Below are 18,791 nucleotides of genomic sequence, written 5' to 3'. Positions count from 1 at the left end.
AGTGCTCTGGTGCCATTTATTTAATTCACTCTTCACTTCTACATTATCCTGCTGCAGGTTGGTAAAGGGCATCTGCAGTGTCTCCACTGTGCCGTGCTCTATTCAGTGGAGGTCAGAGAAATGTCCCATATGTGAAATATGCAGGCTAATATACACTAATATACTTGATTACTGGTGAAAGGTCTGTTATGGTCCATGAATGTTCACATTTACACTTCTTGGAGAGATTCTTCAGCCAAATCGTACGAAGGTCTCAGTTCTTTGGTTGGACTCGACTGAGTTTTAATGAAAAACTATACTTATAACATTGATTGCAAAACAGTGTTCAATTTAGACCATTAAGTTTAATTTCAGGCTTATAAAAAGCATGGCTTGGTCTACTGCTCTTCTGTTGCAAAGCCAGTAATCACATTGGAGCCTTGAATAACTGTTGTTTACCACGTTCCCCAACAGAATGCTAATCTGAACAGACATATAATTATCTCCAAAGACTTCTTACTGTCTCTTGGCTCCTCTGCACTTTGAATGTCATTAGACTCGCTCCTTTTTGGTCAGGCGATATTGTCTCGTCATTTGGGCTAATTTGATTTAAATGAGATTTTGCTGATGGGTCCTGCCTTGTTCTTTTACTCTATTATAATAAAGAAAATCACTTTCATATGGACAAATCATTTATCCGTGGTGTTGTATGTAATACATTAGTCTAGGCCAGTCTGTCTGACTGTCTCCCCACATGAAGACGGGACAGAGAGACATGTGGACACCTAGTACTGTGTAGAGGTATGTATCCATGTGCAAACACAGAAAGACACACACACACTTTCTAGCACCGCAATGGCAGGCGGTCTAACTCCATTAGGGGTAAAAACTGAAATTAAACACTGCGAGCTTGTGGTTTTTAATTTAGCTTGCTGACAGCCATCCAATGGTCCTGTGGTGACACTGGATAACTTTACGACCCTGGTTAGCAGAGCCTGGGACAGGGACCAGGACAGACACCCACTCCAGCCTCAGGCCCCTGTACACACACACACACACACACATACACTTGAAAATGAAAATTTAATATGAAACAAATGAATTACGACTACAGCTGCTCTCCATTGAATCAATCATTTCAACAGTTATCGTGGGGACAAAGAATAGCTATTGATCGTATAGTAAAAACATTCCTGTGGTTAAATAATAATAATAATGTAAAAAAATGTAAACCGTTCCTCACACGCATTTCAATGCTATATGAGTGCTGTGGTCTCTGTAATTGACTCTTTTAGAACCAAATACCAATTTCCCTGTACAATTTAAATACCAGACACACACAAGGGCATTGTGTGTGCATATAGTTGTGTGTCCAGAATTTGTTGAGCCTTCGTATGTAGTGACTGCCTGTTAAGTAGTGCTGACTGGATAGTATTTGAAATTGCTACTCTGCTTTGGTCTAATTGTTTGCTATTTCAGTTTTTCAGATGCGATGAGAGAAGGACATGCATGTGAAGAATTTATGGTTGAGAAACCTTCTCATAGGTCAGATTACCACAGTTCCATTACTTGATGTTGAGCGATGGAAACAGATCTCACCCTCTGTCTTTGCGACTGGAAGCTTGTGGCTTGGTCTCTATTGATTAGATAAACACTGTCCTGAGCTGACAATATTGACATGCTGTCAAGTGTCTGACTGCCATTTGGCTGTACTCAGTATGACCTTGGTGGTGTGAGCCAAACAGCATGGCTCCTGTCAAATGTTGGATCAACCAGCTTGCTTGATGCTCGGGCTCACACATCCTGTTGTGCAGATATGGGACTTTTACACATTGTCTCCTTAGAGAACCTCCCCAACCAATGACTACCCATAACAGCTTTGTCTGTGGGGAGGTGTTTTGTACCTTTTCAGGAGCACAGTTCCAGTTTAAGGCAATGCTAAGACTGACATAGTGCACTCCAAAGACTGATTCACTGCATCATTCATCCATTGAAGGCAAACCTGTACTCTGATGGTAAAATCCATATGGCCCAGGGCTTTGATGACCTCCAGCCCAGATCAGTAAAATGGACCTGGAGCAGCGCCTTTTCTTATAACAATAGAGTGCAGTTTTAAATGTGGATGTCTTGTCGACTAAATTTTTAGGCCCAAATGATACTGTCCACTTCTATAGTGTATCTAGTTGGGAATGAGACATTCAAGTTAATGTAACATGGGTAACATGGGACAGATAGATCTGGACCAGACCCAGCTGCTACCTGGGTTGGGTCACACTGATGTAACGTGAGCAGCACCACATTGGAGGTAACTGTCTGGAAGAGGCAGAAAACAATTATTATGGCGATAGCTTTAAAGAATTATTCCAACTTTTCATAATGTCATAAAATAATTCATATATAATAATTCATTTATTTTTGTGTGATTGGTTTGGGCTTAAAGAAACCAAACAACACAAAAATCTTGGATCAGAATATTAGCCTTTGGTGAAGCTGACATTGAGTTTGATGACATCGCTTCTACTTTTCTTATCAAATAATAATGAGATGAATGGAGCTTGTATGTCATATGAAAACATGCAAAGCCACACATGCAACATCAGGCACACAAAAATGCATGTGGAGGCACAGACGTACACATAAAAGAACTGCATATGGCTGACAGAAGCACCACACAGTGTGGTCCATGTGTTTTGCTGCATGATTCCGAATATGAATGTGAAAATAAGTGAATAGGGGGAAGAGCTGCTTCGGAGGTGGCCTTGTGGGGATGTCATTTTAAAAGTGCTTGCTCTGAAGGTGCCGGACATGTGGCAGTTCCATCACTGCATGGTGGTGACAGTGTGTGTTGATGAAAACCACATGCAATGCCACGACTGTATGTTGTCCGGCATCTGTGTGTTTTTACTGAAGCCCAAGCGAAGTTGTTTGTGGTCTGGGCTCAGTGGTCGTTGAAGTAATAGGCTCTGACAATGAACAATGAGTGAATTAGATTGACGCGGCGACACGTCTTCGAATTAATACTCACTGAAGTGTTTGCATGTATGTGTGTATTTTCTGAATGAGGACACAGAGAATTGGATCAGATGAAGTCATGTGCTGGACTGTTAGAAAGGAAAGATTTGCTACTCTTCTGGATTATTCTGAATGGTTACCAGGCAGGCTGCTCTACTGTGTACGGCACTTTGGAGAGCTGTAAATCTTTGTCATTTGGGAACCATAGGCAGCACATACCCTTTTTATGTGTCTGTGACCTCAGGACCATACAGTCAGTCACACAGTCTCCATGAATGAGTCATGGATGAGTCTCTTCATTAGCTGGATTTTTATAGTTTGTATATATTTGTATCCCAGCATATCCTTTTTCTGCTGGGAGACATTCACATCTTTGACGCTCCACCTTCACTCTTCATTCACTCTTTACGCCAGCCTACCTTTCTTCCTGTATCTTGTGTTGACTCTTTGCCAAAATAGGTTCCCCACAGGGGCGGGCTGATGCGGTCATGCCCATTGCCAGCCCCCATCCTCCTCTGAGAGCAGCTCACGTCACCACTTTTTTCCCAGGTGAACGCATCAACACGTTCAGACACCAATATGTGTTTCTATATTGACTAATGTATGTAATGACTACGGAGACACACGCTGGAACAACTGTGTTTTTGTTTGGAAAACAGACATGGAGAGGAAGAGAGAGATGGAAATAAGGAAAGAGAGATGCTAATGATCAGCAGTTGGCAGATGGTGATGTAGTGAGGACTGATATTACTGCCCACTTAAACACATCCACTGTTACTCCAACCCCCAACACTACTCCGAGCCTGGGCTCCATGCACACTCAACCGTATGCACTCTCTTCCACACACCCAAAGGCGGTTGCTGTCATACTTAGGGTTTCAGGTACATAGGACTCTATGTCTATGTATCAAACACATCTCTCTGGATTAATAAGAGTAAGTGAGCACCGTTTTGTTTGTTTCAGAGGCATTCTTTCGGCATTATTACAGGAGATGTGATATGTCTTTACTGGGTAAGAGACAGGAGAGTTGTTGTTAGTTATCCACAGAAGGCTCTATTGTCTTATCATTGCTGATATCATGCTGTGAGGGTAAGCAGTTAAGTGATCGCATCATTTGTCATGGTTTTCAAAGGAGTATCATTTACCATTTGTTGGTGTTGTTTGGGCTGAGTAACAGATATTGAGACTAAACCTGAAAATTCACCCTGGGGGGGGCGCACGTGATCTCATAACACAACCTGATGTTTTCTTATGTGTACATGAAATCAGCACAGTAACCAGCAGAGTGACTCAGTGTGAGATGGCAGCCCTGTCTATGGTATTATGAAGTGTACAGTGTTCAGTAAAAAACCAAACATGCTTTTATGTAGTCTGTACAGACTCATAATCCGTGTATTGTCTGGCGTTATAGGGAGAGATATTCAGCAGATACGAACTTGTTGCCCTTGTATTTAATTTGGGTGTTAATATTGAAAAAAAAAAACAAACAAACAAAAAAAAAAAACGCTCACATGATTGATTTTGTATTTTCTAAGTACTTTGCTTATTTGGTTGTTTTTATAGAGATATTTTTTCTATTTGCCTTCAGCTAAGAAAAATAACAAGTCCATGAGACAGACAGACTACGCTAAGACACATGATGGATCATCAGTGCTTAATGTCTTTCTTCAGGACAGGAAGTTAGCAGGCATGACTATGTCCTAAACACGCACACACACACAAAGATCTGCAGATAGTGTGTACTGTAACCTACTCTAGTTCTTTAGTATATTTTGATCTGATATCCTGCTTCTGTAACCACCCAGCAAAACTTGTTGTATTTTTTCACAACGGAAAAATCAGTCCATAGGGAAGATCTTGCTCAGACTACTGAATATTTTCCTCCATAAGCCAGAGTTCGTGATACGCAATTAGAAAACTAATTAAAGTCACTCCTTGAGGTGCAATATGATTATGTAATCTGTCACAAGTCAGTCAATAGTTTTAAATGCGCTTTAGAAAGTAACACATTGTTTGTATAAAGCACCGTAATGCCTCATGTCTACGTGTGTTTACACTGATCCTTAAAGTCTCTAATTAAAAGCTATGTACAGGGATGTGTGCTCCTAAGTGAGTGGCTGAAAGGCGTGACGGCTTATTTACTGCCACGCTGCACTGTGGGGACTAGTTAAAGGTGCTGACAGCGGCTCATGCTGGACGAAATACTGTAACACACACACACACACACACACACACACACACAGATATACACACCATTAGGCAGAGGGAGATCGTACGCAGCTGCCATGTCTCAGGGGAGAGAGTGGGTGAACATACTCCAGTCTCCTCAACAAGGCCACTCCCAAACATACACACAATTACAAAAATCAACTGGATTTTAAAAAGGCTGTGACAGGTTTCCATACCAGCTACTACATTACTTTTGCAATCCAAGTCCTATCAGTAACTTTATTTAACAGACAGCACTTGATGCCAGCGTAACACCTTGCAGCTAATTTTTCTGGGATATGCAAAATGCTGAATCTCTGTTGGGGCGAAATATTTAGGCCAGCTTCAACTACAAATGCAACGTCTCCTGACATGTAGTCTAAATTTTCCCCTTCACAGTCAGCTCCTACAAAGCCAGAAGCAGGCGTATGTTTTTTGTTTCTCTGGGCACAATGCAACAGAATACCTCTCATTAAGTGGAGCTGACTGTTACCACATGGAGGTGAGGTTAAGAGGGGTTACCATAACTTTTCTGCTACTGCTCAACCAGATCCTGTAAAATCTGAATGGTTTGTAGGAAAAAGAAGCTCACTGTTCAGAAGTGCAATATGAAATGTGCAAAAACGCAACTGCGGCAAGACAAAACTAGATTTTTACAGACTCACAAGGAACTGAGGTTCAGTCAGTGAATAAATGTTGCGTGTTGGGATTTCTCTGATCACACATGGACAAGTCAAGTGTAAGCAGTATAACAACACCTTTCATAGAGTAATTTCAATTACAAGTACAACAGCTAACAACACCTCTGGTGAAATATGGGATACCCCAGTTTGTGCTGTGATCACACAGAGTGGCAGAGAGCGCCGAACTACTTTGGCTATTTCCAACTTACACTCTCTTCACTCAGTATTACAGTAGGGTCAGCAGCCAGAGGTCTAATTTTACCTTAAGATACCTACAAAAAAACAAAAACATTCTAGTACATTATTCTCACTGTAGTCTGCCAATGCCACAAAGAGCAAATCTGACAGTAAGCGTTTGTTATACAGTAGTTTCATTAAGAAACAGGCTTTCCTATTGATAGCTCTGGAAGCTAAATATTTTTCTCACCAGCGAGTCTTTGTTTTCACAGAATTGGTTCCATCTGGATGTTAAACTAAGTCTTTATGAAATAGGTAAAAGAGAGGAATTCCCCAAAGAATATGTTGGGATTTTTGTCAACTGTACACAGTATTTTAACTTTTGGATATCTGAATATTAATATTGCCAATAATAATTTACAGAGTTTGGGAAATTATCGAAGTTAAACAAGGCAATGGAATGATTTTTGTATTTCATTAATATAGATTGTGGTACGATCTGGTTATTACGTAATGAAGAAATGATGGAAAGTTTTAATATTGAGGCTTTTTTTACTAGTATGTCAAACATGAAGCGCAGACATCATACATGTTATTTATGTTTTTTATATTATCTAATGTTTTCCTGTAGTCCAATAGAACAGATGTTTCCATGTGTTAAGTGAATGCTAGATCTGTTAGTTACTGTTGAAACACAATCCTCCTTTTAGCTCACATCAAAGCGATGATGTATGTTGACTGTGTTTGAATCTCTGACCCACTGTCACTTAATATTTCCAAGGTTATCTTGGAAAAACTATCCACTTCCCCGCAGTTCAAATTTCCTTCAAGTCACTCCCCAACCAATGGGTCTGTTTCAAATTGTGGGCAACAAAAGCTCTTTTCATCGTTAAAATAACAGAGGTTTCATTTAGCGCAAACACGTGCTTCTGCAAGTCTAATCACTCAGCTGCAGTTTGCCCCTACTGTGTATTATTTCTGTTAAATTCAGTGCAAACAAGCCAGTTAATTCCCTCCGTCTATCTTTAGGCTCTTATCTAACTTTAGGTTTTTCATCATCTCTCCATCTTCTTCTTCCATCTAACATTCTCCACCTCTTCTCTAGAACACACATCATCAGCCCCACCACAAGTGCTCGTGGTGCTGACACAGATGGTGCTCTGGTAGTTCATGCTAGGTGACCCATGAGATGAAGCCGTCTGCTCCGCCGGACACTTCTGTTTGCAAACTGTGACAAACCATCAGATTTACACTTTTCTCTAGGTGCAGGCAGCATGGAGGAACGGGGATTGGGGCATGTTCCTCTGTATTAGCTGTCACAACCCCCCCCTGGTGAACACATTCAGCAACATATGGAGACATGCCTGCACGTGCTCTCTCACACACAGACACACATGCCAGATGCACATTTCAGGAAAACTGAATGAGTGAAGCCCATTGTGGTTGAATTTATGTTCTGAGCAGAAGTCAGTCTGTGTCATTGAAGGACAAAGCCTTATTAAATTCACTTAAGTGATTATTCTGCATTTGCTAAAGTTGCTCCAAGGCAGAGAATTATAAAGTGTGATCTGTTGTAGTCACCCACAGATATCCTAATTAGCTAAATGAGTCCTTAATTTTAGCCGAGTGTTATTAAGATAAAGTTAATGAAGGTAAGACTAATTAAGGCATGATGAATAGACATGTCTGTAACAGCCATTAACACATTATTCTGTTATCACTCTCATCTGCATTTACTGCTGTATGCTGCCTGGAAATTAGGCATTAAAGTGGCACCCAACTGGTTTATTTTTGAGGCTGACGTTAGCAGGAACTTAGAGGGAGGTTAGTCTTCTTTATTTTGCCTCAGGATTTATATAGATCATTTTTGTTTTTGTAGAGTAATGATTTCCAGGAATGCTGCAGAAATAATGCAGAGCCTGTTGTTTTAGCTCCATCATGTAGATAAAAATATGTGGACTCCTGGAACTACTGTCATCAGAATAAACACACTGAGCCACTGCAGTTTCTGTCACACTTTTTGCAACTATTACTGACTAAGCAGTGTACATATGCTGTCACTGCAACAAGTGCAGTGTAAGGCCACATAGAGACCTAACAACACCGAAAAACACAGCTTTCTCATTCATTTTAATGCGATCCAATACACTGACACAATGCTGGAGCCCTGTACAGATGACTCTGGCAAAAAAGAGAAAAATCCTCAGCCTTCAGCAAAACAGTTGAACCTGGCTCAAATCTCTGCTTTCCACAAGATCCACAGACAGTTAGGTCTGTAAATATGTACAAGTTTGCGTTAGTATTTCAACAAAAGTGCAGTGAAAAAAATGTGTGCATATTTCCTGGCAAATGCGACACGGTCAAGTGATAATATTAACTGACCTGGGACATTGGAGAGATGCCTTAAGTAAACAGCACAGATACCAGAGCCTGAGGGATGTTTCTTTTCCCTCAAACTTGTTTAGGAAGGAGGTGTGTCAGGCTTTGTAGAGCAGAGTGTTATAATGACCCTGATATCCTGAGGTGAGTTTCACTTTGTTTTGACAAGACTCTTTAAGTGTGCCATTAATTCTCACCCCTCCCCCCTTACGGTGCTGACCTACCTCCCTATGGAGTGCAGGTGTTCTCAGAAGGGTCCCAAACGTGGAATGCAGACAGAATAGGCAAGGAATGAGATTTATTGAAGGGGAATTTGCTGCTTTTGGGGCTGATGGTAGGAAATAAGGGTCTAGAGGAAAGGGTGGTGAGAAAATGTGGCTGGGCATGAGCGTGCAATGAGGGACCAAGCATGACTGGCAGAGTTGGAATGAAGCTTGAAAGCTGCTGGCAGGCAGATAGAATAGGCAGATAATGGGAGACAGTAAGGTGAATAATGATCCTGGACACGAGCAGCTGGTCGCAATGTTTAACCATGCTATGGTTTAAAACAAATGTCTGGTGATACCTGGTGAGGAATAGATGGCTGTGGTTGGGCAGATATCAGCAGAAGGAGGGACGGTGGGTAAAGGATTGGAGAACCATAGACAGGAGACTTAAATGGGACGCCTTGCCTGAGCCACAGCTGTAACAGCAGGGTATATTTGTGGGCTAAAGTCATGACAAGCTTGTCTTTGCATGTGTTAGAGACAACAGTCAAAAGGTCACTTGTGTGTCCAAAACCTTCATAATATCCCAGTTTGTATTCAAAGCAGAGAGTGGCTACAGTCAGGAAACATAAAGGGAGCAATAACAGCAACTTCGCAGGAAGGCTGTGGCAAAATATTGCCAATCATAAATATGAATCATAAATATCTTTGTGCTTTGAGTTTGTTCATAAGATTATTATTGCTCTGTGGTGTGATATGGTTCCATGAGCTTTACTTTTAATATAACATTGAGTTTGTGTTCCTTTTTTCATTTACTGACTCCAACATAACACAATGTATTATGCAGCAGCATGGCAGACCACACATCCAAGAGAGAGAGAGAGAGAGAGAGAGAGAGAGAGAGAGAGAGAGAGAGAGATGCAGCCAAGAATGAAAACACACTGCTGTAGGTTTAGTTAATTACTCAATTTAATAATGTAGCCAACACTGCGTTCTTAATTTGTGCTTTTTCCATATTCAGAGTAGATGTTCAGTGTATCCTTTTTCCACTCAATTTGGTTGTTTTCAATAAACAAGGCAAAAATATTCACTCCATGGTGGGAGGTTTGACACTAGGCTATTTTGCAATGCATCTCCAAGAGAAGGCGTAACATTAACAGTGGAAATTGCTTATTTGCATCCAGATGAATTTAGAGCTACAGAAACAACAACTGAGTGTGAAACAGTGACTGCTGTGTGAAACTGGATCAGACAATCAAGCCCTCATTAACAACCATTTAAATCCATGTTCACAACACTGGTATTGAATAGATCGGCCGTAATGATGATGAAAACAGAATCTTGCATTTCCCAAATCGACGGACACATGAAAGCTGCAGAGCACATTAGTATGATTGAAGATGACAGGTTGGACACTCTTACCCTCTGTCACAGGCAGCAGGGCAGAGCCGGCGAACAAAGAGACACAGGCAGAAACAGCCTGAAATGACCGACGGGGGGACAGGGGGTGTGCTGAGAGACCTTTTGTTTGTGTTTGTATGCAATCATCAGCATTACCAGAATGTGTCTGCTCTCTGTGACAGTGGCTGCAGTGGCTGCAGGGCCCTTCTGCAGGGTTCCTCCCTGGGCTGGAGTGTCTGTGTAACTGGACAACTGTCCACTTGCTGTGAGTTTCTCTTCTCTTCTCTTATTTTATCTTATTTTCCTCCTGTTTGCCAGCATAGGGAAAGTGTTTGCTTTCGGTGCTGAAATCAGATATTGAGAGATGGATGTGTTGTTTCTCTCTTCCCTCAGCGTAGCAGCTCTTGTCACTTAACCATTACAAAACCAGCAGTTATTGATACTTTAGCTAACGGGGACCAAACAATAATGCATGGTTCTCTTTCTGCCCTTTGTAAGTGTTCTCCCCACCTACTTTGGAGCAGAAACACAAACTCTTAATAGTCATTAAGCGTCGTGTATTAACTTACAGGAATGCGGGCTCTCTTCTTCGAAGTGAAATTAAACACACTATTCTTTCATGGTGTTTTGTTTTCATCTGCAGGTCGCACGTTATGATAAATGCTATTTTATGTGACATGAAATTTGATCTTTAAAAACACAAAAACTGAGATTTTTTACAAATGGAACATTAATCTTGAAAGCCACATCATAAAGATTATTTATGAGCAAAGCATTAAAATCTTGTAAAAATTATATAGCTGCACCTGGAATTTGCTCATAATGGCATACCTGTGGATGAGAGTAAGTGTATAAGGACAGAGGAGGAGTGAGAGGTGTAGTAGAGGTTTGTAGAAAAAGAGGCAACAGATTAAATCAAGGGAATAACACACATGCAAATTTTGTTGATTCTCGGACACGTATCGTACCATGGTAGATTTAGAGTTAACACCTGGACTGACTGGCCATGATGGAAGACATGTTGTGTCACATTTCTGCTATGTGTCCAGCAATAAGCTAAAATGAGGTGCAATTTCCTCTTGACTAATTAGTGCGGAATTGCTGCTGTTTTATCAGCCTCCCCAGGGCCTCAGCAAAGTGAACTTCTTGTTGGAGCTACAGAGCACTGGAAGTTGTCCAACAAGACAAGGAGTGAGTGTGAACAAGCAAGGGAGGAGTGACAGAGGACATCAGCCAGGGGTTTTATCTGTTGGTTTTATCTGGGGTTTTGTGGGCAGAAACACAAGGCTCCATTCATCTTTTGTTGCCCTCAGTGATTTAGAGTAGGTAGATCACATTCACTGGGGACAGAACAGTCCAAGGCTGAATGAGGGTTATTGGGTTTATGTCAGAGTCAAGGTTCAGAATGAAGGTATAAATCTGGGAGGAAGGACGCATGCTCATGGATGCCTTCAGTTTGACCTACGCTTAACACCAGCGGTCCCATTAAAAAAGATGCCCCGGTTTGATCGATCTCTCCCCCCTCCCCAGACTCTCTTGCTATTGACAAGGTCAGATAATCCATCCTTAAATGTCAGAACGCAGAATGTTTACGAGCTCATCTGTCGCTGGTGTACACATTTGAGGGTCAGCTGCGGCAAACAGAGATATTTCATTAAAATGCACGAAGGGGCATTACAAGGACATGCAGCATGTATGAGGGATAAGCAGACCAAAGATAAAGGCACAAAGTTGTATGCTGTAAGTTGTACTGTATGGCTGTTCTTCTGTTTGTCCAAAAGAAGAATCAGAAGTATCTTCAATCAGTCAATAGTGGCTTTATTTTACCAAAACTTGGTACTTTATATTTTTATATACATTATACACATATATAAGTACATGTAACCAATACTATGTACTTACACTAACATATGCAGTATCAGAAATGTTACTGCATTCCCTGACATGTTATTGCACTGATCATATCGGAAAATGTAACAGAAAAGAAAAATAATTGAATGGATTTCTCCAAACTGTCATGATAGAGCCGTGAATGATTAAATCAATGTTGATGGTTTCATATTTGGACTTCACAGATGATACAATGTTTTCTGAAAATAATGCTGCATGCCCAGAAGTTGGTCTCAACCCACAGTGACAGAATGTCAGTTCACCCCAGCCCTTTTGGATCAAAGGCTCAGCATATAATACCAAGAATTTTCTATTGATTTTAAACCAAGTTTAACTTTTAACTTCCACCAGCTTAACATGACAAAAGTGGCGAGTGAATTGGACTGTCAAGTTGTGGTAGTCAGAGAGTAAATGGAGCTCCGTTTTAACAGTTACATTTCGGCCCTTTTGGAGCAGAACCATTAGAAAATATTGAATGCTGAATATTATTTCAAGACTCTGTATGAGTTGGCAGAGTTCAGCAAGAAGGGAAAGATGCCGCTGTCCTAAAATAGTGTATCAGCAGGTTGGAACATTTCAAAACTGGGAAACAGTCACTCCTGTGTGTCTTGTGAACCGCTTTGCCATTGGCACTGCCCGCAATGAGGGGAAAATGGTGGTTTGTGAGTCTCATGTTTGCCTTGAAGAAGTTATTGTTATGTCTACTTCCAGATGGTATACCATTACATGCTGGGCTATGGTTTAGTGCTTTATGTTTCTTTCTCCCTTTGACTTTCCCCATCTTTTCCTCTTCACACCTCAGGTTACACAAAGCTTGCTGTGTAAACCAGAACGAGTACAACAGAGAGGCACTAAGTGTAGTACAGAGTCCCGTCCATTTAGTTTGTTATAGTATGAACAAGGTGAGCTGTGTAATGTCTAGACTGCTGTCACTCTGAGCTCAGTCAATAAACAGCATCAGTGATGAGTTTCAGCTTGTCTGTCTCCATCATACACACACACACACACACACACACACACGCACACGTACAGGAACGTGCACCCACAATATTAACAGTGACCATAGCGTATCGTAATTCATTCCCCTGATTCACTTTCTCATTATACCTGGCCTCCCTCCCGCAGTGGAAAGGCAACTCTCTGCTCTGACAAACCAGTTCTGCAAATACATGTGTTTTATTCTCAAGTGATTTATTACTTTCATACAGTAAAACTGTAAAACTTCAGCACTTTCACATCCGTATAAAATATTAAATTTATTTGGCAGATGTTGAGTTTAACGATGGAATAATCTTTTTTAATGAAAAATGGGGCTTGTTTGCTGTGTTGGAATTGATTTTTTGGAATAGATTTTTTAAAAATATATTTTGGTACACAAAGTCACGCATTTGTTGAAAGAGTAAGTGTGCTTCATGTGTGCGCCATCAAGATCAATGTCAATAAGCATCAGCAAGTTGTTAAGTATAGATTACATTTTCCAAACTGAGTTTATGAAAGGATATTTAGAAAAGTCCCCCGAGATCATGGGAGGTGTGATGCCTTTTTTCACAAGAGGAGAGGAAATGTAATGATACATGGTGTTTCACAATTTCAACACCACAAGCGGAAAGTTTTTGGTTTGTATCATCTGTGCCTATTTCCCGATATCATTAATAGAGATATGAGAGACAAGGTTAAAGTTTATGTCCCAAATAGTAAAGGGAAGGCAAAGAAGACAAATCACATATCAATGATCACTGACTCTAAGATTCATCCTCACATACACAAAAATGCCATGAATCAGCTGAAGAATATCCCATATTTGAAGGAGTGCATGACCCACAAACCTTGATCGGTTTATGGGCCATGCAACTGAAGCTGGGACCAGCGTTGTCACTCTGTACGGCAACACATGAAGTAAGAGAGAGGCAGTGTGTTTTTGGTGTTCCCTGTGGAGGTGAGAAGTAGGTAGCCCGGAGGTTGAAATATTGATGGATGATGATAAATTCATGCGGCTGGTGAAAAAGTGAAGCACAACCACACCGACACTGCATCGTCTGGTTCTAATGTTAATGTCCGTCTGTGGCCAGTTGTTGTTGTTGTCTCGTTGAAAAGGTGTTCTAAATTAAATCTGTGATTATTGTACGACTGTGCTTCACATGTCAACGCGCATTTTTGATCATATTAATACATTTACATGCTTTCAGTTTTGCTGCGTTATTGCCACAATAAGGGTGTGGTTCCTTCCTTGTTGAATATGATACACTGTCCACAGTAATTTATTCATAGCTCCAAGGTTTTTCTGTATTTTTCATCAATTTTTCATTAAGAAACAGTAAATCACCAACAGCATGGGGTTTATTCCGTCATGAATAGTGTATGGCATCCTCTGCCTATTTATGCCTAACCCTCATGAGTTTGCTCACATGGAACAGTCACAATGGAAAATATGTTTTTTTGTTTTTCTCCATGGTTTGATGACGCCAATGATAGATATGCTGAAATATAATTTTTGTGTTCTAAATAGTGCTAGTAGTGTAAAGCATTGGTCAGAGTCGAGCATAGTCTTCCAGATGTTGCTGAGGTTGCTGTGATATCAGTCCTGATAATTCCCAAGATGAATAAAGACCTCTACTTTTTTTCTGGTTACAAAACCTGGCAGCTCACACAGCTGGCTTCCATCCTTGCATGTTTGTGTGTGTGTGTGCTTTATGCCCATAATAATGTCAATGCCAATATAACAGTCCTGTCATAGACTGCAACCCAATATCCATGGCGTCACTACCTCATATATTTCTTCTTGTTTTGGCCATGAAAATTAAATTTCATACGATAGTATTTTAAATCTCCGGCAGTAATTTATTCCACTCAGACGACAGATGTAATATGAATGCCTAAACAAATAATTTTTTCAAAACTAGCCTTTACTATATTTGAACCTGTAATGTTACTCGGTGGGTGTGATGGTGAACTATGCAAGCTGGTATTGTAAAGGGGAGGTGGGCGGCACATGTGGTCAATTTACTTGTCTCGGGCTTGTGGTTCATTTTGCTGAGCCAAATCATCCCATTTAGGGGATTGTATGCACGGGCTTGTGGCAAGTGGTTGGAGGTCAGAGTGGATGAAACAGAAAAAGACAGAATGGACAGATGAATGGAGAAAGTGATGGAAAGAGTTTTCAGAGGGGGGCGTAGGTGCAGAAAGATGAGAGACATGGTAGCAGATGGGGGTTAATGTATGTACTTGTCTCGAGGGGGGGGAGGTGATGCTTAGAAAGAAGCAGGAGACGAAAGCAGCTTGCGTGTGGAGAGATCTGAGAGTTGGGGTTGTATTTATGAGGGCAGGAGGTGTAGTGAGCTAGGGAAAGCATTCGTTAAGGAAGCCAGAATGAGATGATGCAGACAGTTGGGGGGGTCACGCTCTGTGGGTATCAACAGATATCCACTGTTGTCCCCACTCCACAGCCCTCATCAACCCCACTTTCAAACATACCACAGTTCCCCCCAAGTTAAAGAAGCCCCAGCCCCCACAACACTCACACATATGAGCTGAAGAGCTCTGAGATGGCCAAAGTACTTCAGGCACTCTGTTTTAGTGAATAAGAGTTTAGACCATGAAGCTGAATTGGTACTTCAAAGAGGAGTATTCTCTGTGAAACTTTGAAACACACAACTCCAGTGAGGCTTTGGGGAAAACCCCACACATGGACAAGGATGCACCCCTTTTTTGTCAGACCAAAGTTATTCAGTATATTTTTTAACCATAGCTTGGTGGAGAAGCAAGAAGCAAAGGAGGATAATACTCAACTATTTAAACAAGACCAAAAACTTTAAGAAAGTTCTGAATTTGCAAGATTGCAAACACTAAAAGTGCGTGCAAATAGGCCAAAGCAGAGAAATGGGAAAAAAGTATAAAAAAGGCTGGTGAGGTGGAGGATGGATGAGTTAGGATGGGATGTGAATTTAAAGGGTTCACTGGAGAAGTGGAGAACTCTTGAGTTGGAAGCTATGAATACCTCCCCTGTGTCAGGAACTGGGACATTCTCACCACTGTCTTTTCCCTTTGAGGAGAAGGCAGGAGAACTTTACAGCCAATTTTCAAGTCTGCACGTGCAGTTATGACAAATTCAAACCAAACCAAGTGACAGCACTCACACCCGTTGATGTGGCCTTTAGCACATAAAGCTATCGTTACTGCTATCTGCAAGACTCAAACATCAAATGAATGAAAGTACTTTGTAGTTATCAACATGCAAGGAGGACGGCCAGGAGAAGTGTGGAGTAACATTCTCAAGTGGGCTATTCACTCTTAATTCACCTCAAACAATCACTCGTCTGGCCTTAGTTATGGCAGATTGTGTTACATGGCTCTTGGAATAATGAACTGGTACGTCAACACTGCCAATCCCACATAGCAAAGAAAAGGATCTGTCTGTTCCAGCTCCTAATCCAGTCTGTTTGGGAAGCAGAGACTGTGGCGTGACACTTGTTCCACATAGTCGTCAGTGTTCTCCCTGGAACCTCCGAGCGCCAGTTTACATTAGCATAACCGTGAGGCTCATCCACTCACTACAGGATTAGTTCAGCTCTCCACCCACTGTCTGATGGCTCTTTATCCAGATGGATGCAGCCAGTTAGAGGTCTTAACCACCCCATTGCCTCTAAAGTCATTATCATTCACCACAAGAAGGAATCAGCTCACTGAAGGTCTGCTGTTTAGAGGGAGATTGACATCTCATTTGGGATGGTTTAAGACAAAAGCTGAGAAACTCCCCTTCAGACTATGATCGAGTGGGCAATAAATATCCATTCAATCTATGTTTATGCAAAAATGACTATTTTACTTATGTTAAACTTGATAGGCTTCATCTGTCCATCAAGATTGATTGTTGCTAATAGAGTTTTGTGAATGGTGCAGGAATCTTTACACTTGTTCATGTCCGAGCCCAAATCAGGTGCATGTCACTCTGGGGATGATGCTCTTTAGTCAGTACTGAACCCTTCTTTTCTCACAGATGCACATTTGTCACACTTTAAATCATAAAACAGGCCGTTAAGCTTGACAATAAAGTTATAGCTTGAAAAGAAGGAGCCTCTTTGTTCACCCATGAGATATCTTAACCTTCACCTACTGTAGATCAGTCTGATAAGATGTCTACATCTGTATCATAGTTCACTATAAACCACCAGCGCTGTAACAACAGCTGGGCCGTGAATCTACCAGACTCAGGTGCTGATGTTTCACACTATGAGGGGGCTGTTCAAGGAACAACACTTCAACTGTAATTTGTGGTGGGATTGCTGGTATAGCTGATACATTATGTAACAGCCAGCTATAAGTAAACAGGTAATGGACTGACTGCTGGACCTAGAGCTTAATATATTTGGGAACAAGGGAGATTGCAAAATAACCCGATTTATGATACTTTTTTTCCCCCCTCGATGATTAGGTAATGCCAAGCGTTCAGAACAGCACAGATCTGAAAAAAAAGAAAAGAAAAGAAGAAGATAGAAAAACTCGGGATTCTACAAATTGTGTTTATGGTGTTTGAGCAATACTTTTAAATCTTTTGGATATTATAAATGTAACATATTTATGTCATTGTTTTAGTTCAGTATTTGCATGAGTGATACCATCATATATATATACACACACAAAAAAACACAAAAATTACTGAATCCTTTCTGAATCCTTTCTAAGAATGAGTTTGGTCTGAATGTTTCACTTTTACCTTTCCCGTCTCACACTTTTTCTAACCTCTTGCCTTGCCCTAACCTTTCATCTCCTGCTACTTTTGCTTTCACAAATTTCTTTTCTCTCCTGCTTTGCTCTCTCTCACCCTCTCTCCCGCCTACACTGCACTCTCTTCTTCTCTCAGTCCTTCTCTCACTCTTCCCGTCTCTCTCATGCTCTCTCTCTCCCTTCCTCTCCCTCTCTCTCTCTCTGGCGATGCTGTCTGCCTCAGCTGTTCTCAGTTGCACTGTGTGCCTTGTGCTGTGGGGACAGGGCAGAACTGCATACTAGTCCAGACCAATGTGAAGTAGAGAGAGAGAGGCAGATAGAAAAACAGGGTGGAAAGGGTGAGAGAGAGAGAGAGCGATACACAGTGCAGATTGTGGTTACTGGATTAACAGCCGAAACAAACTGGACCTGTTTTTCTTTCTTTAGCTAAAGGTAGAGACTGGTGGAGTCGATAACGTGGATTGCCGTTCAAACAGAGCCTCGTACTGGTTGGGTACCAGAACTGGAAACCATGGCATATGTAACCAGACCCTCTCACTCTTACTTGCATTCAGTGTGGTGGAGAGCTCATGTTTGTGCTTAGTTTGGTTCAAGTTTATCCTGGACTTGTGGACTGGTGTGGGAGACTCACTTGCATCGATACTGACCTATTACCCCCCAACTCTGCTTTGCAGGTTGTGTCCTGGAGTTGGACTGCAATTTTGGCTTTTGACCCCTGGAACAGGAAAAGATTTTTTTTAATTTGGCTCAAAACCTGATGAAACCCAGACTGGGCTGATCCACTATCACTGGACAACAGGAACATTTTTGTTCCCAGTAAGTCTTCAGCCATAACAGATCTAAGACTGACTGCACTGGAGTTTTCTATCAAAGGACTTGTCTGGCCCCTCTTGCCCCGAGACCATGGGGTTTATCTGGGGAAGCGTTATGCTGCTCTTTGGGATGATTCTACTTGGGATGGACAGCAGTGAAGCTGAAGCCACCAAGAACAAGAACAACGTCCCTCGGCTAAAACTCTCCTATAAAGGTCAGTTCCTTGCTTTTATGTTGTACTTGATGACAAAGGATTTGCCATGTGTGACACCTTCAAATAATGTGACTGCTTTGTCTGAGATGCGTCACAGAACCTTTCCT

General features: G+C 41.4%; 1 protein-coding gene across 3 annotated transcripts in view; it reads left to right on the top strand.

Moving 5' to 3' along the window:
• The first annotated feature begins 3,841 nt into the window (after positions 1 to 3,841).
• sema3ab (sema domain, immunoglobulin domain (Ig), short basic domain, secreted, (semaphorin) 3Ab) overlaps positions 3,842 to 18,791 on the top strand; it is a 33,726-nt gene continuing 18,776 nt past the window's right edge. For 2 of the 3 annotated variants that reach the window (XM_029522499.1, XM_029522497.1), the window contains exon 1: positions 17,911 to 18,684. In XM_029522499.1, coding sequence (XP_029378359.1) covers positions 18,561 to 18,684 — 124 coding nt within the window. In that variant the 5' untranslated portion in view covers positions 17,911 to 18,560. Of the gene's footprint in view, positions 3,927 to 17,910; positions 18,685 to 18,791 lie in introns of those variants that run through there. The other variant, XM_029522498.1, reaches the window with a different exon arrangement.

The sequence above is a fragment of the Echeneis naucrates genome, chromosome 16, assembly GCF_900963305.1.
Source record: "Echeneis naucrates chromosome 16, fEcheNa1.1, whole genome shotgun sequence".
NCBI classification, from domain to species: Eukaryota; Metazoa; Chordata; class Actinopteri; order Carangiformes; family Echeneidae; genus Echeneis; species Echeneis naucrates.
This window is presented reverse-complemented; position numbering and strand designations above follow the sequence as displayed.